Genomic DNA, 23,791 nt, shown 5'->3' with positions numbered 1-23,791 from the left:
GATTTACAATAACCCTATTTTAAAGCGTTACCAAGAAGTTGGCCATTAAAAACAATGGCTTCCATGAATTTTTGGTTATTATTTCAAAACACAACATGTATTTAAAATTCGAACAGTATTCCATTCAACCTGGACAAATGTAGAAAAGAAGGACACCAAACACTTTTTACATAACCTCCATTTAAAGCGTTTCACAAATCGTGACACGACTTCCGTGATGGTTTAGTTTTTAATTTTGAAACGCCACATGAATTTTAAGTAAGAACAGTATTCCATTAAACCTGTATAAATGGCGAGAAGGACACCAAACACATTTCTTTGTTATTTCTAATATCCCCACTTTATAGCGTTACAAAAAAACGTGACATTTAAAGCGTTACAGAAAACGTGACAAAATCGATAAAAAAAACAATGAAATTGTCGTCACATATGATTTTATAGATATAGGGTAAATTTTATATAATTTTATACTATTTTGTATTATGCTAATAAGACGAGTTTAACGACCTACAATTCCGAGCCATGCAAGATCAATGAAGGTCATACCTACGTAAACGAACATGCCCGTATTATTTTCTAAATTAATGGGAATAACATGCCACAATTTATTATTATTATTATTATTTATTAAACGGAAATTCCCATGGTATACAAAAGAAAAAGAAGACAAGTTCAATGTACAGAGTCTGAGCACTACTAAGCAATAATTAATACATAAGTGAGCATTCTACTTACACCTAAAATGATAAACTAACAAAGAGAGTATTTTAGGTGTCCACCTCCGATCATTTTGATTTTTGGATATGTTATAGAGGACCGAAAAATAAGAAATACGTGTTTTTTATTTTTCCCCGTTTTCATATTTGGGGGGTGAAAACTGCGTTCAAAGTTAGGGTTGAAAAATCATTTTTGTGGAATATCTCGAGAACTATTAGAGATAGGGGAATAGTGTCAAAGGACGAATTTTGTGTCTTTGAATGCGAAATATGACTGACTCACCAGATTTTCAAAAATCGACAAAAATGATTTTTAAACCCTAACTTTGAACGCAGTTTTCACCCCCCAAATATGAAAACAGGGAAAAATAAAAAAATACGTATTTCTTATTTTTCGGTCCTCTATAACATATCCAAAAATCAAAATGATCGGAGGCGGACACCTAAAATACTCTCCTTGTAAGTAACAACGTGTAGGTTCATAACATGCCTATAAAGTAGCGTCCTAAACGAATTAAGGGAGCCCTGAAAGGGGTCTGAGATAACGTTGAAAAATATCAATCATTCTATATATCAAGCACGCTAAATATCAGGCATTCCAAACATACTCACCACAAATGAGTATCATGTCAAGCCTCTGCTCGTTACGGTACTTCATTTTTGTCACTTCATATCCCGAATAATTACATATATACATACATATATTCAAACACTATGCAGCTAAAAGCTGAAAGACGATCATAAGTAAAAATCACCGTGATCCTCATTATATTTGTGATACGTTGGCAAACGTATGTATATAATAATAATACTTTCCATTATCTTGCAAAACCATGTATCTACAGGATGATGCACCGAAAGCGTGACAAGTAGTAGGTATATTGAAGCATTTTCAGGGGCCTTGTTATCGGCATAATTAACTTTTTTTCTACGCGAAGATGTCAGTACATTTCAAAGTCATTAAAATTTTTTTAAACGAAACCGTATATTTTTCACAGGTAAAAAAGAGCAGTTGCATCTTTTCAGTCGCATTTATTTATAATATTCTAATGTTTTTTGGGTGTTCGATGTGATCACCTCCAACTTGGAAACATTTCGCAATTCGGTAGCAAAGGGATATTCGCACCCTACTCAACAATGTCCCACGTTACTTCAGTATAACCTTGGCATATCCTAATTTTCATATCAGTCATAAAAATGCCATACGTGATTTAGGTGGACGATTAGGATAGCGTTCAGAGTACACCTGTGCTGTATGCCTGCAATTTTTCAACATGTCAAAAAATTCTTGGAATTCCCTCATTTTTCACGAGTTTTAGCAGTTCGCATTAATAATACCGCTACAACTAATGAAGGCAATATTTTGAAACATAATAACGACGTTGGCAGCTAGGAAGGTAATTGCTAAGTTTTTAAAAGCTGGAGGTCATGATTTCGAACATCTGTCCAACCGCCAGTAGACACGAAACATCAGAATATTGCAAATGAATGCGATTGGAAAAATATAGCTGCTTTGATTGATCTTGAGTGACTACAGTCATTGAATTCGCCTGAGTGCGAACAACACTTACACTGTCCAACAAAATTGAACGTGTTTTCTGTTCTGTAACATTCAATAGCCGTTTCACCATCACCCTCAGTTTTTGAGAAATTAGATTTTCAAAAAAACTGCAAATTTTCAACTTTGAACATCTTTTCTGTCGAAACGGTAATAGTTATTCGGTTGGTTGTTCCGTCAAATTATTCTATAAACCCTCCCGAATACAACAATATAAGTTATTATTGCATTATGAACATTTAAATATGTTTAAACATCGATCAAAGGGAAAAGGACACCCGAAATGCACCAAATTTTGCAGATATCTTGCTATATATTTTAAAAAGTAAGGGTCTAGGAGAAAATTTAACCACCCCACGCGATGCAGCAGAAAATTTTCTTTCGGAAACCACCAACAGAAGTGGTAAGTCACGTTTTGTTTTCAATACAGAAGCGAAATAGTTTGGCAAAACGTGCGGCACCGACAGTGGTAGTCACGCGCGTTAAGCGATTGGGTTGCGCTGAGCGGCAGTGGATCACGCGCCGCCGTTGACTACCACTGTCGACGCCGCACGTTTTGCCAAACTATTTCGCTTCTGTGTTGAAAACAAAATGTGTCTTACCACTTCTGTTGATGCTTTCTGAAGCAAAATTATCTGCCGCGTCGCGTGGAGTAGTCAGATTTTCTCCTAGACCCTTAGTTTTGGAAATAAATTTAAAGATATCTTCAAAAATGGGTGCATTTCGGGTTTCCTTTTCTCTTTGATCGATGTTTAAACATATTTAAATGTTCATAATGCAATAGTAACTTATATCGTTGTATTCGGGAGGGTTTATAGAATAATTTGACGCAACAAGCAACCGAATAACTATTACCGTTTCGACACACAAGATTTTCAAATTTGAAAAATTGCAGTTTTTTGAAAATCGAATTTCTCAAAAACTGAGGGTGATGGTGACAAACGGTTTGCGGATTAGTGTTCAGGGCGAAAAACTCTACAAGAATCATCCAGTGGATATTGTGGAACAAAATCGTGTTGGAGAGTGTTATATACATTGAAAACTATACAGTTCCACCTAAAAAACGGCGGTGACAGGCGGTGAAAAAGTAAATTTTGCCCCTAAAATACTTCAATTTTTCCTAAGTAGTAACATTTTTTAATACCGTCAATATTTTTCAAAATATTCAGTTGTCATGCTTTACGTGTTTCACCCAGTATAGACAACTTCAGCATTGAACACAGACTTCAGATAAAATAAAGATAGTATCATCATACTACCTATAGGATGAGAAACATTTAGTCAGCAGTCACCAATTGATGTACACAGATGACGACTCTTTAATCCCAATAGAAGCAGAGTCCTCATCTCGTAATATTTCTGTCACTACCCTTCAGCGTTGCCGGGAAACATTTTCAGGACAGGACGATTTGCAGAGGAGGAACACCTACAGGAGTGGTGGTAATGTGTGCGTGAGACGCCACGATGGGAGACGAATCGACGCCAGCGCCAAGCCAAGTGACGCCACGGCCAACCAGTGTCACCGGGAAATGTATGTTGTCGAGGCAGCCTCGAGGCTGGCGTCACTTGGCTTGGCGCTGGCATCGGTTCGTCTCCCATCGTGGCGTCTCGCGCACACATTACCACCACTCCTGTAGGTGTTCCCCCTCCGCGAATCGCCTTGTCCTGAAAATGTTTCCCGGCAACGCTGCTACTCTTGACCCTGTTACGAGCCGACGCACGGCTCAGGTCGCTTGCGAAGCCGAGGATCGATATTTTATTTGTGAATTTGTTAGTTACGGACGAACCGGTGCCTGGTTATCACCGGGAGACGTTGGGAAGTTGGAAAACGTAGACGAACCGATGCCTGGTTAGCACCGGCAGCCACTAGGACCTGCCTGATCAACTGGATGCCCGCCGGGCAGCATTTTCGAGAGCATGGGGAAAGATCGTCTTGAAGCGCTAACCCACGTTTTCATGAGCAACAGTGCCGTGGTGGGAAGTGTTCGTGATATGAGGAGTATCAGGCCCTTATAAAGCTGGTAACGAGCTCACCCCAGATCATCGTGATCTCTTGGTGCCTCCTTGCAGGAAATGGTACCACCCTCTCAAGCTTACCCTGGATGTAGCGAAATTACCAGGAGCTCGTTTTTTTTTTTAGAAAAAAAAATTCCTATTGCATCATTGCATATTGTAGTCGCCTCATTGGCAGGGGCAATAATAAAATAATATTGTTGCGAGCACCGGGTATAGGCCCGGAGCTCCCCGTGGATTTTGTCGCGAGACATTTCAAGAGGAAGCGAGGAGCGAAACGAATAGAATTCAGGCAATGAGGTCTACCCCCAGAAGTCCCGCTGTACCCACGCCTTGCTCAGGGTTTTTCCGTGGTTTTCCCCTGAGCGAGAAGGCAAATGCCGAGGCGGATGTCTGAGGAAGCCACGGGGCTGCACGGCCACTTCTTCAGACAGGGGTACGAAGATTCCAAAGAGGATTCAATGCGGCCAGGACGATCGCTCTTCCAGAGGGGGGAGCAGTGTTACGAGCACCGGGTATAGGCCCGTGTATTGCCGGCTGGTGCTCGTAGCTGAAGATAGAAGAATGTCGGCCCCCTTCAAGAGGACGATCGGGAGGCCCACAAGAAGATGGTCTTGTACCGAACGCCATTGCGTTCAGACGCGCGGGTCGTTCCTTTGTAAACTATTGCTCTGTATAATCAAATATAGTTCAGTCGTGTGTGCGCCCGTGTAATCATTATTCTACTCCTTTGCGTCGGGGTGGCCGGAGATGAAAACGCCCCGGCGCAACAATATAATATAGCATTAAAGGAATGGTGGAGCTTCTCTCAAGAAAGAAACTGGGACCCGCTGGAAACCACACATTTGGCAGTGCTAGAGTTCCCATTCAAAAAATTTGAAGAGCGAGCGTCCTGCGGAACGCTCAACTCCGCAAGAGCAGCTATTTCGTTGATCACGTCAGAAAACCTCACACATAATGTATATATATCCCGTTTCATGAAGGAAATATTTCGTTCGCAACCGAGTACGCCTCGTTATGAAACAACATGCGACGTAAGTCCAGTCTTAAGAAAAATGATCAATCTGTTTCCCCTGGAACAGTTCTCATTACGACAGTTGTCTTATAAGACGAACATTCTGTTAGCCCTTAGTACAGCTCATAGAGTTCAAACCTTTTCTCTCATCTCGGTAGAGTATATCATTGTTTCGGCGCAGGGTGTAAGGATTAAAATCCCTCGGTTTGTTAAAACATCGAGACCAGGAGCGCCGCAGCCAGTTTTAGATCTTCCATTTTTTGCTAGCAAACCCAAAATCTGTGTGACTAAGACTGTTTTAAGGTATGTGGAGGCTACTAAGCGTATTCGAAAGGACGAATAGTTATTGTTTCTCTCTTTTCGCAAACCGCATGGGCCGGTATCCAGCCAAACTCTGAGCAAGTGGTGGTCCTTTCGGAGTGTAACATAGACGTGTCTTTTACGACACATAACACAAGGCATGCGTCGACCTCGAGAGCGTCAGAAAAAGGGATAAGCTTAGACCTGATCAAAAAGACAGCAGGTTGGTAAAAAAATTCAACTGCATTGGCTAATTTTTATAAAAGACCAATCACCTTCCACGATAGTGAAGGTTTTGCGTCAGCCGTGTTAACGTACTTAGTAAACTTAAACGTTACCAAAAATATGTGGTCACAATTAGAAAGCTAAAATAGTTTTTGCATTGAGTTAAGATATAACATACACTTATATTCACATATTAATAATAATAATGAAAATAAAACTGTTTGTCATACTCTGAAAAGCTACACTTGTAATCTTGAGGGAGAGATTCGATGTATAATTTAACGATCAAACGAACTTACCTGCATGTGAAGTTCGATCGTAATTACACGAGACTCTCGCCAGGGATGATTACAGTCCCACCCAGGAAAGATAACCTAAGAAATGTTGTAATTTCTTTTGCCCAGTAATTTGTACAAACAATATTTTTATCATAAAGACTTTAAACGATATGACGAGTCGAGGAGATTTTTAGGTTTAAAACTCTTAAACCGTGAGTGTTAGTAGGTAGAATAAATGCTACTATATACACTTCTAATCATCTCGGGCGAGAGTCCCGTATAATTACGATCGAACTTCACATACAGGTACCTATGTTCGCTTGATCGTTAAGTATGTTGTATTCCGTATTTTTCGTATTACTTTTATTTTATTAAATAACTTAATACAAATAACGGAAACTAAGACGATTACAGATAAATACTAGATTATAGATTCAGAACTAGATTCTCGTGTCCAGGCTATTCGGACTGAAGTGCTCAAGTACTTCTGACTGGAAGAATTGCGTGTAATATATATATATGTACGGTTTTCGGTAAGCTGAAAAGTGGGGGTTGTCCTGAGTTTAACGGTCGTTAAGGGATGAGGCATAGAGATCGAGGTTCAAGGATGAGTAATAGGGTACGGATAAGGTCATAAAAGAAGGACTTCAGGATGCTTACTATTGCTATCTGGAAAACTAACGCGCTGACTAATACTTTATATAGATTTAAATGACGTTGGTATACAACAAATAATTCAACATACTGACTGACAGAGCATAAATGATTTTAAATCATCGACCCACTGCTCTATTCACGATCTACTACCTTCCGAGATTCGTCCATTTCTCGAGACAATGAATGATGTCGGATGCGCCAGACGACTTTCGTTCTTCAAGAGCAACAAATTGCAGAGACGAAATCGCGAAGTCCACGACAGGAAGCGTGGCTACACTTGGCGTGACTTGTACTGACCGAATCTCGAGGCTAAAGTTTAGGCTCGGCGGGTCCCGCATCAGCTCGGACTAGAAAACGTATCCTGTTGAACGAAGAAGGACTAAATGGTGACGTGGCGGTTGCAGCGGGATGGAGAGGAGGAGGCGTGTGCGCCCAGGCGAAAGACAAAGAACAGAAGTAGAAGGGAAACGCCAGAGGCTCGCGATTAGAAGCAATCGTTTTCCGGTTTTCCGTTTGCGAGCCACAGGCCTGTCCGCCTGCCTGCCCCTGCCTTTTCCTTCCTGCTCGCTCTTTCGCCCAACGATCTGCAGCCTGCTGCCTTGCTACACGAGAGGGAAAGTATTTTGTACCACGCTTCGCTTGGCAAGAGAAAGGGGACACGGTTCGCTCCTAATTTCTGTTTTAACTCGGTGAACCTATATATCGTGGTCGAGCGTGTAACTCGACGCCAGCATTCGAGCTGCACGTATGCCAGAGAATAAGCTATACAGCGCCGCGGTCCAGCGTACAACAGCGTTATTATCGTCCATATCGTCTTGTAATGCCTTCGACTATGGTACGGCACAGGCAAAAGGAAAGAAGGGAACACGACGCGCGCACGACGGAGAGGCAAGTAAGCCGGCTTTCCTTCTGGAGAGACGAGGATGCAGATTCTTGGCTAAAAGTGAAATCGTCTGTACAGCGGCTTGTATCATAGCCGTTATTGTATGTTATGCCAGCATTCGGATGTCTTCAAACCGCGATTACACCAACTGCACACCGGAACAGGCACTATGTGCGCGTGCGCGACCGGATATCGCGTCTCGACATCCTCGGAGGCCAGCAAACCTAAGCTGCTCGAAGAACCTGAAACTAAAAATGATTATTATTTGTCCGCCAGCAGAACGCATTCCGCAGGGAAATCCGCATACTGTTCCCAGCTGCTACGCGAGTAAACACGAGGCACAGGCATTTGCGTTAATTACGAAAGTGAAAGTATGGGTCATTCAGGATGCTAGACTATATACATATATACACTGCGAAATAAAAAGAAATCTCGGGACCTCTTCTTTCTGTTCCCTTTACGTAATTGATCTTGATACTGGTTTCTTACGCACCGAGATTGAAATATATTATTCGTTCAGTTAACACTTTCTGCCTGCGGAGGTGTACAACTTCTGTAAACCAAAGTAACAGCTTTGTTCCTAAGTTGGCTTCCGGTCGTACAAAATTTAATTAAAACTTGTTTAATTCACCGGGGTTTTTTTCAATCAGCTGATGGTTTAACATAAAACAACATAGTTTATCATATTTCGAATATTTTACCAATCGTTATCACAATCCTTGCATTTTTCAATCTTTTGATCTTGTACTATCTTATAATATTGTGATCAGGGCCGTAACAGTCGTAAAGTCGAAAAGTATGTGATTTCTTATTAGGTAATGAACTTCTCTGAAAAACAAGCTATTTATAAAAATTATTATTAAAGAATAAGTTTTCATATACCTAGATAAATACTTTATACAGGGTGTTTATGCAAGTGTGGGACATTTTTCAGGATCGGTTCCACTCACCAAAATAATAAAAAAATTGGTACACTCATCGGTCCAATAATAGGTACTTACTGTTAGTTTTGCAGTTATAAGCATTTTTATATTTCGTAAAACGCGGGTTCGAAACGCCTATTAAAGCGCGCCTATTTACTAAAATGACGTTGAACTAATAAAAAACACGAAATCATCGTTAAAAAGCTTCGAGGACAAAAAGCTCGTTTCGAAGAGAAAATTTAACGTAAAGCAAGTGATCCTTCAATTCTTCAGGCCATATCGCATGTTTCACCATTTATGACATACAGAAAAAAAATCTGATCGGTCCTGTCGTTTGCACAGTGTTTATGGGTACTTTTAACTGAAAAAAAACGTGGACACTTGAATGATTCCATGATTTTCCTTGAAGCGGCATCATGTTTTGTAAAAAATGGTAAGTATGCAATTTTGGGGTTTGTTTTAAAAATGGATTTTATAGACTGAAAAATCTCATTAAATTGGAAATTACGGACCCTAAAAGGAAAATTTTTTAGCTTTCCAAAACACTCATCATAATTTTTCTCCGATCATGCGTTCACAAGTTATAGGCGTTCAAAGTGAAAAGTACCATTTTCGCTTTGATCGCGAATAACTCGAAAAATAAAAATCATATAACAAGGCAAGAAAACTCAATTAAACAGAAATGTTGGTTTGGCAAAAGCTCGCGATTGGATTTATCTAAAAAAAAAATTTTTGGCCCAAAAATACGTCCAAATTAGACAAAAATTTCTTAAACTTCGTTTTTTGCGCTTCATCTTAAAACAACAGTATAATAATGAATGGAAAAAAAGTTGAGTCCTTGTATCTAAAATCGGGTAGGTTGTATCGGGGACACAAACCGCAGTTTTTGACGTAAATACTCGGATATTGAAGAAGTAAGTTTGATATTAATATTCCAGGACAATTTTATTGATTATAGGCCTGTGATAGCTAAAGTATGAAACAAATGACATGTAAGATACATCTAGATTTCTGGCGAATGTAAGATCAATGCTAATTTTTCCAAGTATGGTCGGTGATGCGGTTGATACGTAAGCTAACAAGGGGAGGACACCATGAGGTAAGGTGAATGTCCCAATTTCTGCTCATTTAAGAGGTTACTCGTCAGAAAGAAGGTGTAAACAATTTGTTTGTGATCAAATTTTGCAGAGTAATTGATTAATTCTTTAATAATAAATCAACCAGTCGAAAACTACTTAAAAAAGATATTTCAAGATGTTTAACTACTAGTAATTTGTAATTAAATATAATGCTTTAAATGTCCGTATTTCTGCTCACGAAAAATAGCGATGTACGTATTTATACTCACCATTTGTACCAATTTCTGCTCACATAATATGTTGCCTTTTCAGGTTAAAATATGTTGCATCTTTTATGGAGATGTTTTGTAACATAAGAGTAAAGCATAAAATAATAATAAACAAAAAATAAAATGCCTTCGAGTAGAAATAGAGGTTACAGCCTATATTGAATTGTGAGGTTATGTTGCTAAAATTTTGGTGAATAGAAATGCGGACACGACGGTGATTCACTTGACCCTAAACCTAATCACCTGTTTTCTACTTAAAATAATAAAAAATAGTAAAAAATCTACATCCAGAGCACAATACGGTATCTGTTTTTGTTATTAAATAAGAACTTTTATTGCAAAAACTATTTTCTGCCCAATTATCGAATACCAATAGTGACACTGTTCCTTAGCACAACCAGCTAAGACACGGTCGAAAAATCATGAGTCTCTCATTTTAAAAGTTTTTCGTTGCTTATGCTGCACTCTGATTAGCCCCAAGCTCGTGCAACACACGCGTAAATGTTCAAATAATTTAGAATTATTTTGTTGCAACTATAGTACAAACGTAACGCTTATAATAATAAGAAAAATACGAAATGAACAGAAATGGGGACATGAGCAGAAATTGGGACATTCACCATAGACACCGATTTTGATGAGCTTTGGCACGCTGGATCTATGTCGAAAATAAGTAAATAGGTGTCCCAGCGTTTCTGCCAATAGGCCTTAATAATAAAGATATTTACATGTAAATTATTAAAAATTTCATAGTGGCCATGGGGTTTAGTGGGCAAAAATCCCACACTACCCTGGCGCCCCCGGGGGATTCCCCTCTGAAAGAGTCGGGGTGCCTTTTGAAGATGTCTCCACGTTAACCAAAAACTTCATAAATTTTTTTTTATAACTTACTTTTTTATAAATTATTTTTTTTATAATTTTTTTTAACTTGTCCACCTCGTGGTGTCCTCCCCTCGTAAGTTGAATTCTCTGCTCATGAAGTCGAGAAGTGAAGTATTTGTAGTAACGTCGATGTTGAAGTCCCCGCTGACTATGATGGGGACTTCGGTGTCTACTTCCATTGTGGGTACAACAAGATTTTTTTAATAACCGTAGGTACCACAGATTTTTGCGGTTATTAAAAATTTGTTCTATGTGGAAATATGCCTTTTTGAAAAATCGCTCCTCAAATAATGTATGTCCACTTTTTGTGAAAATTGAGTTGTTATACATATGCAACAAATAGTTCTTGACTGTTTCTTTATGCTGTATAAAATCCACATTTACATTTATTTCATAATTTTGTTAAAAATAATATTTTTGTTCATTGTATGTCCCTGAATCTTATGTACCGTTGCATGTTTAAATCTGTATTTCTCGAAAACGCTTACAAGTGGACATACAATATTTGTGCACGAAGCCATCGATAACACCTTTACGTGCATAATATAAAAGAAATATCTTGATATGAAAAAGCAATATGGTAACTAACTATAAAAGTAGTTTCACCTTAATAAAGAACAAAGTCATTTAGTTTCTTTCAGATATCTATATAGATATGAGTACTCGGAAATGGGTTTTGTCTAATTATCGTTAATATCCTCCATTCGGCTCAAGCGTCTCTGGAGATCTTACAAGATCGAAGGTTAGTGATTTCGTAAAGACGTAAAGGATTTCACCTCCCTGATGATTACCGCGAGAAACAGAAATCTTGTGATTTCGCGGTATTCACTTCGATGATTCATCAACCTTTCTTCACTTTGATCGGCAGGTAATTGAACAGTTGTGTGTTACGATAAAGTCAATAGTAACGCAATTGCGAAAATTTAAGAATTAAAACTTGATAAGAGAGGAAGAAAGTGGGTGGACATTTAAGGGGGTTGATAAATAATATTGTAATTACTGTAATTGAGAATTTTATTCTGTATGAGTGATGTCACGGTGAGTATAGATATTCTTCATTATAATTTTCAAAAGAGACAAGAACTTTTAATTGATTTTACTTTGATGCACTCCATATGTGAGTACACAGATTCATAGGTCCTGACACAGAATATACCAGTGTCGTGGAATCTAAAATAAATTGACCTTTGGGGTCATCCTTAAATTACGTAAGGCTTTTGGGGGGGAGGGGGAGTCAGGTAGCGCCTTACGTAATATTTTTTAACCTAATTTTCAATAAATACAAATTCTATCATTAATGTTCCAGAACAGTAGTTTTAGTTTAAATTTTCCGAAACCGAGTTAAATGAATTATATAAACCGTTAAAAGAATTTTAATAACTGAAAAAATTAAGTGTAAAAAATATTACGTACGGAGGGGGTTGGAATATCAAATCTTACGAATGCTTATATTTGGGGGGAGGGAGCGGGGGTGGAATTCGCCAAAATTACCCTTAAGTAATTTAAGGACGGCCCCTTTCTGGGCGTGATGTCCTTAAGGGGGTTGACACGTCACGTGACCTGGCCGATTTGGCAGGTCGGTAATACAGCAGGTTTTTTCTGCACAGAAATGGTAATACCGATAGATACGCGGCTGCCTGGTGAACGCGAGAGGGAGCTGTTAGCTACCTCCATATTCTATTCTGAATGTGGAAAGAAATTCTCAGTGTTTGCGTTGTACTTGTAAAAATTTAAACGGAAAGTCTGCTGGTAGTGTAAACGTAGAAAATTAATTGTACATTTTAATTACTTGAAATGTGCTTATGCTACAATATGCTACGTTGGCAGTAAGGAATTATAAGTGAAAAGAAAAAATGGATGAGGGGATGTCCCCAGAAAATAAAGTTTGTTAGGTTGGGTTAGGCATTTTTTTATTAGCAAAACACTGAAGCAGAACCTGAAAGTTATATACTTATTATAAGATAATTAAATGTCCTATGCAGAAAGCAGTTGAACAAACATTATATATAAAATTGTGTTGGATGATGAATTGGGCTAGTGAAAATGCGCAGGCTGGATGCGCACGATTTATAGTATGTGTTCGGCTCCTCGAAGTGACAGAAAATATAATTAACAATTACTTCTGCGATACAGTACACTGTATTTAGACGCTAAAAGAGGTGTGATACACCGTGGATAGTTTTGACTTTTGCCCACAAAAAAAAGGAATTTCCAGCCCACTGTGCGTCGTACACAAAGGCGTCCAGACCAGACCTGGGATCTTCCCAATATTAGCGGGCTGGTGCCAATGACCCTGACGACCCTTCCTGTCTCTGCTTATTGTCACCCTCAGTGACTTTAGTCGTTGCCAACGCGTGCATCGCAGATGTGCGGAAAAGACGGCCGGTCATTGCGAGGTGAAAGTTGCCCAGTTTTTTTTCTGCGTAAGGACCGTTAGAACATTTAAAAAAGAAAAAGAAGAGCAGCACGGAACACAATTGCAAATCCGTGTAATGCAAGTGTAAAGTCTCAAAGTTTACCACGGTATGACACAGATGGCACCACTAGTATCTCATAACAAGATGGCTGAAACAGCTCGATTCCCCTTCCGTCTTTCGCTTACACCCCCACGTCTATAAGTCTAGCTCATGCACCGTCCTTCAGGTCCATGGTAGTACATATATATAGCAATAACTCCTCAAAATAAGGTTATGTCATGAAAGTGTTTATGAATATATATACATTATTTTTTTTATTACCCAAATGCACGTTTTCAGATAAATAGATATTACAAACAATTAGAAAAGTATGACAAAAAACGTTTTGTATTAACTTTCAACCATATATTTTTTTAAAAATGTGTTACAATTAAGAATTGTATAATTGACAGATTTAAAAATCAGCGGGAATAGATAAAAAATGGCGGACCAATCAAAGCTGGCCTTTTCATGGCCAGACTGTTATTATAGTGTCTCTAGTAACAAAATATACATCAATAAGTGTCACCCCCGTGAGTACTCGACTCGGCTCGGCCCGAATTTCAAGCTACAATATTCGAGTACTCGAACAGCCCTAATATATATGTACCGATTCGAAATCCCAACGACGCCGCATCGCTCGTCTGAACTGACCCATAGTCGAGACATTACTGAAAAGTTGTACGATGTACGAAGTCGCATGATAACTGAATCGCTCATTCCCTTGGATACAAATCTTAGAAACTTATCGATATCACATTTCATGTATACATTATCTTGATTGATCTTTTTGGCAGACGTAAATTCCAGGATTATTGACCTCCGTCGTATCATTTAGAAAAAGGAAAACCCGTGCTTAGTATTTTTATTTATAACCGCAGACTTAAGCATGAATCACACTTGTCGAGAATAATCTTGATTTGAGCTCGCTAACGGAAAGAATGAAACGAATTATGTATTTATCGCGGTGTGCGTGTTCAGACAAGATAGTAGTCCCCAATCGATAGGTGAATTAGGAAAGTGCGTAGTTACACAACGATTTCTTTTACGATTTAACGTATATTTTTATTGATAACGAAAATTTTCGAATAATCAATACGAGATTGCTCTTCTCGAGAAGATGTCCATGAAACATTTAAGAAATTTCGTAATTACTAATTTATGCTATTTCATTATTGCATTACTATTACTATTACATTTATTTCTCTATTAGGTATATATAGCATTTGTCTACTAGGTAGTCTGAAGCTTCTACTATCGAATTTTTAAGGTAAATAAAAATAACTTTAAATCAAATTTTTTACATTATCAGTGAAATTTCTAAGGGTTTTTAAAACCTTTCTCCAACGCATTATAAAGTTGGAATTTAAGGAGTTAGAACACAGTATTTTAGTTTCCTATATTACGAACTATAAAAAAAGTGTGTAATATTTAAAAATAGCTTTTGCACGCCATCCAATATATTCGCTTAGACTCTGATGAGTACTTTCAGCACGAAGAAATTATTATTTCTCTAGCAGTCTTATTGGTTACGTAATGAAATGTGTTTGAATGTTAGCAGCACAATATAACAAACATACAAATTTATTCGCAATAAATACGTTTAGCTTTTATTTTATTTTATTTACTATGTATAAGTACAAAAATTATCAATTTCTGATGATTCATTTTCCGATGCTGTAGCACTTTCTGGTAAGTCTAATAAATCGAGCATATCTGGAGGAATCTTCTCTTCTTTGTGGAATAAAAAGTTTCATAACTCAAGAAAATGCACAGATATGCACATTATTTGTATACCAATAAGTTCTTGAATATCTGTGTTATTATATACGAAACTAAAGTCGTTTTCAGATATATTGGCCGGTGAGTTTCGTGAGGGGTATTCTCCCACCACACCGCTTGTCTGCCTCGGTGCTCCTTTTCTCAACGTTTTCTCACTCGCTCTCGCCTTCGCAGAACAAGAGCGAGTCAGAAGTGGTGGGGATAGCGCCAAGCTCCTGACGTGTAGGCCCAACCGAGTTCTTAGCGTAGAAATACATACATCAGAATAGGTGTGCGTTAGCTCCGAGAAAATTCAGTAGCTTTATTGGTCAGAACATTGATTCTTTCTCGATAGCTTCATCTCGTATTGGTTTACGCATAGCTTCATCACGCACACAACTACTACGCTAAGAATAAACAACAGCCACACGGCTTCGTTCAGGCGTCGTGCGTGACCTAGCGCCTTACCCAACAATCTGACCTAGTCCTTACCTAAACGTGGGGTCACGCACGACGGCTGTTAATTAATTATAAATCGATAAAAATATATCATGAAATGTTCTAGTGTAAACACATTATCCAAATATTATTTATAATTTCACTCTTTTTAGAGCACTGTGTTTTATTTTTTATTGTTAAGTTTTTGCTGACATCGTCGTGGATTTTATTAAAATTTTTAATTTTATTTTTATTTCAATTTTTTAGAGGACTATGTTCAATAGGCCACACAATATTGTAGCATTACAAAAGTGGGAACGGCTTAGAAAGATTTAATTTCTTTAGAATATACACTCTTGCTTTTGTATTGCTATTAGTGTATAACCGCAGCCACCTTGGAGCAAAACCGGAAATAAACACATCTATCTCTTTCTATCAGTATTTCTCTCTCACTCCTTATGTCAGTATTTCTGTCTCTTTCTTTTTTACAGTTTCTTTCTCTGGCTACTTCCGGTTTTGCTCCAAAATCGCGGCAACCAATCAGCGACGAAACACGTTGTTCCGATCACTCCCTACAGGATCACTAATTGCCATTGTATTGCAGCGCCGCCTGGCGGTCAAATACCATAAAATGTATCTAAGAACCAGCCGGCAAACGATACCTAATTAATGTAACAAAAAAAACGCGTGAAGATCGGTCCAGTAGTTTTGGAGAAAAATGGGAGCAGACATCAGCACACACAAAACAATACAACCTCTTATCCTAAACGCATATGCTTTCTCCGTTCCGTCGTGAAGAAAAAGGAATTAATGATTTCTGATTTTTAAAACTTCATAAATATTTATTTATACCAAAAGATGTTTCCCTAATATTTGAAGCCAGTACTCAAAAAGTGCTTTCTTCTCGATGTTGCCAGTCCATGATCCATTTGACAGAGCATTCTTGAATTCCAGTAACAGTTCAGGTGGTATATTTTTTTCAAAATTTTGTAAATGCTGTTTTGCATCCTCAGTTATAGTATCTGAAACTCGATACACTTTCATAGTTTCCTCATTGTGAGTTGAAATACTTTCACTTTTTTCTTTCTTTGGCAAAACATCATAAATGACAGCATTAGGATTAAAGGGCACTAGTCCTGATGCTTTGAAGCCACTTTGAATAACATCTTTTTCTTCTTTTAAGTTATCAAGTGCCATTTTCAAAACTGTTGGAAAATCTTCTTTCTTCAATTGCATTACATTTTTTTGAATTTTCCACTTTGCTACAGTTTTTTCCCACGTTTCTTTAAAAAGGTGGACAAAGGTTGTGTCCAGAGGATGCATCATGTGGGTTGAATTGTGATAAAGTGGTATAATCTCAATCTGCTTGTTTCGACAGAAAGATACTAATGGTATAGTCATGTGTGAATGATTGTCTAAGTATATTATAACTGGGAACTGTATATTTTCTCTTAGAAGCCATGGGTAAAACACATTTGTCATATATTCATAGAACGCTTCTGCTGTCATCCTTCCACTCTCCGATATGCCGATGCCCCAGCCCTTTGGAGTATTTTGAATCATTTTCTTGGGGACACTTTCTGTGTAAGCAAACATTAGCAGTGGTGGGGCACGAGTACCTGCTGCACTGTACATGAAGAGAACAGTGAGACTTTCATCTGAGCAACATCCTTTTTCTGCTAAAACTTTTCCTGAATTAGGACACAATAAAATGTTTGTTTCGTTGCAATTAAAAATCGAATTTGGAGAAATGCCCAGCAAATTTTTATTATTCAAATAGCTGTCTTGTTCGTTGAACCATTCTCTTAATTTTTCTCTTGTAACAGTAGCTCTAGTTAAAGTTAAGTGTTGTACTGTTCTAGGTAACAAATTTGGGTTGCGTTTTCTAAATCCTTCGTACCAATGACGACCTGGACGGTTGTTAGTAAATGGAGTCTTCCTCTTTAACGATTCTATGTACTTTTGTACAGAATTTAACAGCTCTGTTTTGGTAACTGGATAACCTCTTTCTGCTTTATGTAATATCCAATTAACAATTTCTTGTTCCTCAGCTTCTGATAAAACATTTGCTGGCCCAGTTTTCGTTTTTACTATTTCAGGATTGTTTTTCCTTCTAGCTAGAGTGGCTAGGGGAACTCCAAATGCTTTGGCAGCTTTTCTGAGGGAAATGCCTGTATCCAGTGCTTTAATAGCATTCTGAAGATTTTGAGGAGAATAATTCAATCTCTTAGCTTTCTTCTTTTTAGCATTGTTTAACTTACTGACTAAGGCCGTAGGTATTTTATTAACCTTAGGACTTGCGCCTGTCGTCACAGCACTGTTCAGATTTTTTTTAACTTTTGTCCTATCTGCTTTGTTTTTATTGCTTTTCCTAGTATCTACCATGCCTGAATACTAAAAAGTTTTGCCTGAAGCAACTTAATCTAGAAATAAATATAAATTTCAATTTACTTTATTCAAGCATGCTGTATTTTGTAGGTTAGTTCTACAATTTTCAAAACAAATATGGTAATACACTTACTTATACGTGTGTTTAATAAAAATAAAGGTTGAATATATTGATTACTTCTATATAAAATAAAAAACTTAGAATTAAGACCTTTCCTAAATAAATAACACGGTATTCAGATTTCAAATTTGCTGTTTCATAAACCGGTACTAGGCGGAAATGAACAGGTCCATGGAACATGAAACAAGCGAACAGTGTTGCTGCGGGAACCCACTTCCCGACACCATTTGAGGCGAATTATCGTTCCATAAATACGGGCTTCTAAACAATGTACATAATATGAAACAGCTTTATAATTAATAACATCACGCCGGATTTGATTTTTTTTAATTAATTACAATCTACGACTTTTCAGCTTTCGAATAAGTTATTTAACATCTTTTAAAATCATTGAAATTTGTTAATATGATTGAAACAAAGAATTAAGTGTATTTGTATTTCAACTCAAATAACAGCTAATTTTATACAAACTGAGAGATACTCATTTTATACACTTCAACATTTTTTTATTTAAATGCATTGGCGCAACATTTATAATCATACCCATACAAATTTAGATAGTAACCCACACACAGTTAAAGGTACAGTCAGAGTTAGGAGCGATGGGGCCACAGTGAATGGAGGAGGAAACACCAGCAAAGTGGTGACTGAAACCCTCTCCTAATATTTCAGTTTGAACAAAATCCCGGACATCGAGTGCAAAAAGTGATCGATTTGGCGTGGAATATGCATCTATAATTATTAAAATATATGAGGTGAATACGCACTGTATACCACACTACGAGAAGTGCTTCAAATAAGGCTGCCACTATCCCTGCGTGCGACGCGGCAAACGTTTATCATTACACATTCCCGCGCTTGTACGAAGCAGCAGCCAATAGAAAGAAGGCGTATGTTACCTCGTCGCCCCTCCCGCAAGGATATCACACCCCGCAACTATTGCTCCGTCCCTATTCCTATGTCCATGCCCTAAATAGAATAAGAATCATATGAGCCTGTATTCCTCCACTTGTCTGCCATTCATTCTGCATGCCGCGTGCCGTCCGCAAACGCCAATAAAATTCGACATTCTGTCAAATTTCTATGGGAAGGACACCTCGCCCTCTCGAAGAGGATAGCGATATATACCCGACAAAGATAACGATTACTGTAGGCCCACAGTTAAGTAGTCGAAAGTCATTGGTCAAGGCATAGGGAGCCGCGTAGGGGAAGTACCAATCACGAGCCTGGTGTAGCGGCAACATCGCATGTTCTGGCCTCGGTTCCAAGACGCCTTCTTTAGTAAATCAGACTATAGTGTAGTCGTGTACGCCCAACTTGGACGCGATCTACCTCGGGTTTAAATACCCATACGAGCATTTGGCTGGCAAGATGGCGTGAGCAAATGCAAATATCGTCGCGAGCCACTGCCAAGGGAAATTCGGCGTAGATTTTCTGCCGAAATGATACTTGGAAAAACCCTGTCCTCATCTGCTAGGAATCATTGAACAAATTGGATCTACCCCGGAGGGCGGCGGCTCATCTAGTCAGGCGGCTGTCCAGTGGGGACCACGAGGAGGTAGAGCCGCCAGCATAAGCTCGATCCCAGCAGGTCGCCTTTCGCCATTACGCCCCACCCACCACAGTGCTGAAGCACCGCCTGCGTTGGGGGTCGAGGCGAGTTGTGGGTTAGGGAAGGGGGTTTGGAGGGGCGGAGATATGGGTGGGTGATAGGGTTTAAGTTTGGAGGCCTGGAAATAATGCATGTATTAAGCTGGTAGGTGAGAAGGGCCTGCTGCATCAGGTGAGGCTGGGGGGACAATGTTGAAAATAGATTTCCAAGCCGCTTCCTTCTTTAACAGGATGGACTTTGAGGTCCGCATGAGGGCACTGAAGGTGCTTCGTGTCAGGAGTTGGTGGCCAGGGGCGATTTTGCCTCAGTGTGAGGGACTTGAGTTCTCGTTCGGCCGCGTTTACCTGCAACTGCCTCCTGGCAGTGGAGGAAAACGTGCAGAGCTGTCTCTGCCCCCCCCCCCCCCCCCGCCACTCAACACTTTCTGCGAGGCCCAGGGAATTAAGTTTCCAAGCGAAATCACCGTGCCCTGACAAAAACTGGACTATGTAGTGGTCAGGCTGCAACCAGGTCAGCTCTAGCCGTTATCTAATATTTGGGAGGGTGCTGTAGGTATGGCGGCCATCAGGGGAATTATCCCAACGACGTTGCCAGGTTGTGAACAGTATTTCGGGGATAGCTCTTTCGGGCGGTCTGTTCGTCGCGTACTCGGGGAACCGGTAATTCACCGAGAGAGAAGCTGATACCTTTCCTGATTTTATATTTGATAGTAGCTAACGTGACATGGAGGTCGATGGGGAGAACGCTTGCTATTACGGGCATGGCCGCTGTGGATGTTGTTCTGTAGGCCTTCGTCATTCTCAGGAGAACCTGTCTTGGGGCCGATAATAAGATCTGCGTGCAGAGGATGGAGAACTGCGGATCCTGGAGAACGAGTCGAAGGCGTTTTAGAAGGAGCTTCTCGAAGCATTTGCCAAGTACGGGGAGAAGGTATGTGGGACGGTAATATTGAGCCTGTTTTCCAAATGCTGGGGAAGCAGCCAACATTTAGCCAGGCGTTGAATAAAGCGAGAAAGGTCTGAGGTGCTACCGGGAACGAGGCTTTGACGACCTCGACCTCAATCCAGTCTGGGCCGGGGGCCTTGCCGTTTTTTAGGCCGAAGATCGCCTCCTGCGCATCCTGGAGCGTGAAGTCGGGGATGTTTTCGCTATCCCCACCCTCCCAGGTGGCGTTCAGCAGAACGATGGACTGATCAGGACTGATCACCGTTGAGTTCGCAACGTTTGTGTCCGCTGAACGTACCCAATGGTTCTATCTATCTGATATCGTTACATTTTCAAACAAAACCGTTTGTATGACACTTCGAAAATTATATTTCCCTACATCCAATTGGGGGCGCGATTTTATGGAGTTTATATTTTTGTCCGCTTTCGAGCAAATCCTGGGACTCCGGGATACTCGAGAGAGGGAGATTGTGTAGTCATTAACGCGATATATTATGCTGGTTACCTTTTTAATAGTCAATCGGTATTAATTGTCAGACGATGGGCTCCTTGGGCGTCGCGTTGGTCTCCTCTACGAGGTTGGAATTTGGCAGGGACCAATCGCCACAATCCACCTCGATTCCGTGGGTCACAAGGATTGATGTTTCCCTGATGTAGACGCAGGGGGTGCTTGTCGCTCCCACCAAGGCGGGATATTTGGCAGGCGCACTTATGTAGTTTAACGCTAATCGGCGTAATTGTTTTTTTCTGCCGGCTCGGTGGCCTTTAGGCATTGGGACCATCAAGAAATGGGTTTGACTTGATTGGGTTTATTCTATTTCCTGGGATCATGGTTAGCATCTAATACCCTGTGACACCGTGGGCGGGTTTCCGCTAGTAAGTGCCACCTTTAGTGGAAGCAAATTGCGAACATTTACGAAACATTTTAATGGTAAAACTATTAATCGCGGAAATCGCGCTTCACACCCGATACCCGAAGACACCGTGGGCGGCTGTCCGCTTTTAAATGTTACCATTGACGGGCGCAAATCACGATTAGTTTAATCACACTTTCTCGGTTATTTAAATCAATTATAAGAAAAAGGTGATAATGCCTAAAGTAGGGATAAGGAACACTATGGTAAAACTTCACTCACTTTTAGAAAGTTCACAAAACTTTTATTTTCACTTGCTGGTTACACATCACTTTTTCCAAGTCTTTTAATTACTACAATTATATAATCTTGAGTTGAAGCACGAGTAATTAATAATTTGAAAGCACAAATATTAATCAGCTCCGCGGGTGGTCCGTCCCTTTTTATAGAGCAATTGGTCACTCCTTCTCTAGGATTTGTCACATGACAAATCAAAGGTGGGAGACCTCATCCCGCAGCCTCTGCCTGCGATCTTCCATCAAGAATCTTCCCAACGCGCTATCTCAGAGTTTTGTTTACTAGTTTAGAAGTTTCTCTGTTGCACACCCATTAGGTGTCCTTCCTCACACCTAATGCGCATTGTTTTATTCAACTCCCAGTGGCGACGATAGCAAGATTCTTATGTTAATTCATATTTTATGTTTTTACGCTATTGCTTACAATACGCTCTGTATGATTGGCTTCGTACAGTTTACTTACTAGGGGTTGAAGTTAAGTATATTGTATTGGTATCGGCAGTCGATTAGCGGGAAATAACGGGAGAGCAATCTTCTGGCGAGGATCAGAGGCGCAGCTCTGCGAAGGTGTCAACTCCGCTGGCGGATGGGGCCTCTGACCCATCAGCTGGTGTCCACTAGTCTCCTTGGTGTGCGTGCGGTTAGCTATATAGCTGGTGTGCGGCTGACTGGCCGCTACCTCCTTCGTGCTGGTTCTCCTGCTCGCTTTTGCCATCCGTGTATTCTTGATTCAATCTCTTCTTATCGTAGGTTACGGGAATAATGCCTTATCGGCGATACGTTGTATGTTTTTCATACGAGGTGGCTATAATACCTCACAGTACGAAATAGTAAATATAATATGATTTAAAGGGTTAATTAATAGTAGACTCCACGTCGCGGGACGTGACACGTGCATTGATTTGAATTTGAAGGCGGTCACATTACGCAAGAAAATTCTAAATTTTTTCTCTTAACCCATTTAAGACCAAACTTCTTTTTCTTACCACATATTCTGCTTTGCATGTATGTTACTGTAAAGTTATAACGACTTTTACGTTTGTTATTATTTTAGAACCATGATTAGTACAACACAAATAAACGTATTCAACAAGCCTGCATTATTAAAAAAAAATTGTTTGTAAAAAACACATAAACACTGGTAATTTAAAAATAAAAAGCGTGAAAAAATGTTCATAAATTTTACTTTGAAATTCACATATGTAGTTAAAAACATTAGAACAAGAGTATTTGCTTTAATTACTATTGAATGAATTCTGCTTTAAAGTACTTACATATAGGTATTCTAAATCAAAAGTACTGGAAATTGTACCAAAATCTGTTACTTTTATCTTAACTTTAAGATGCTACTGTAGAAAACCTGCCCTTTCCTTGGGAAGTGTGTCTTTCGTATCGTAATTTATTCGGCCCGAAAAATTCATTGTTAGTACTTACACGATTACTCTTTAAAATATTCTGCATCATAATATAGACATATGTAAGTGTAAACAATTTTTTTTGACACGAGGTAAAATACATTGTTCCCAGTTACGCACTATAAAATACAATCTACATATTATATAGCAATTAAGAAAATTACATTATATTCAAATGAATATTATATATAATTGTGTTTAAATTGTGTTTGGTATATGGAATAAACTTAAAAAAAAATAATAATTGTTACGTACGTATACAGATTTTTGAAAATTCCAAAATTATGTAACGGTAAAGATTTGATTACGCAGAACGGTATAGCAGCACACGTGTCGACATTATTGGAGGGTATAGTATGCAAACTGCTGTATTTACTTTGATAACGACACTCTCCATCGCGGAATTATTAATCAGATTTATCTTTCACGTGATTCGTTACGTGACAGTAGGAATACTAGATGTTATTAATTGCCGTGTATTCTGTGGCAGCATTTAAATCGAACACAATCCTTAAATGACCGAATATTTTGTTTATCCGAAACACTATTGTAAATGTATTTTAAAAGTATGTATTACGTATTTCTTATCTTCCAATCAGAGTAACTTGTGCGTCTAGAGTGCTAATCGGGTTGAGCTTATTACAGACTAGTATCTAAACTAGGTAAAGTAAACAGAAAGATAGAACTGGGAATAAAAACTGAGAAGG

General features: G+C 39.1%; 1 protein-coding gene and 1 long non-coding RNA gene across 5 annotated transcripts; one reads left to right on the top strand and one right to left on the bottom strand.

The window, feature by feature from the left end:
* Positions 1-6,956: 6,956 nt before the first annotated feature.
* LOC143369859 (uncharacterized) lies at positions 6,957-8,232 on the top strand. Its single transcript, XR_013085515.1, has 2 exons — positions 6,957-7,654; positions 7,761-8,232. It is a non-coding gene; the product is annotated as an uncharacterized LOC143369859 (long non-coding RNA).
* An 8,035-nt stretch (positions 8,233-16,267) lies between these two features.
* LOC143369932 (uncharacterized) lies at positions 16,268-18,459 on the bottom strand. 4 transcript variants are annotated; one of them, XM_076814442.1, is made up of 2 exons: positions 17,971-18,459; positions 16,268-17,876 (listed from the first exon to the last, which is right to left on the bottom strand). In XM_076814442.1, the coding sequence occupies exon 2, from the start codon at positions 17,836-17,838 to the stop codon at positions 16,300-16,302; it is 1,539 nt and encodes a 512-aa protein (XP_076670557.1). In that variant the 5' UTR covers positions 17,839-17,876; positions 17,971-18,459; the 3' UTR covers positions 16,268-16,299. The 4 variants fall into 4 exon arrangements, with proteins under 4 accessions (XP_076670557.1, XP_076670558.1, XP_076670559.1 ...); XM_076814443.1 differs by having other exon boundaries at positions 17,975-18,459; XM_076814444.1 differs by having other exon boundaries at positions 16,268-17,870; positions 17,975-18,459.
* Positions 18,460-23,791: the final 5,332 nt, after the last annotated feature.

Source organism: Andrena cerasifolii, chromosome 6 (assembly GCF_050908995.1).
Source record: "Andrena cerasifolii isolate SP2316 chromosome 6, iyAndCera1_principal, whole genome shotgun sequence".
In the NCBI taxonomy this organism is placed as follows: Eukaryota; Metazoa; Arthropoda; class Insecta; order Hymenoptera; family Andrenidae; genus Andrena; species Andrena cerasifolii.
The sequence above is the reverse complement of the archived record's forward strand: the minus strand, read 5'-3'. Positions and strand labels throughout refer to the sequence as shown.

Bases quoted from the DNA above. Each gene is read 5' to 3' on its own strand.
- LOC143369932 (XM_076814442.1), bottom strand. From the start codon at position 17,838: ATGGTAGATACTAGGAAAAGCAATAAAAACAAAGCAGATAGGACAAAA.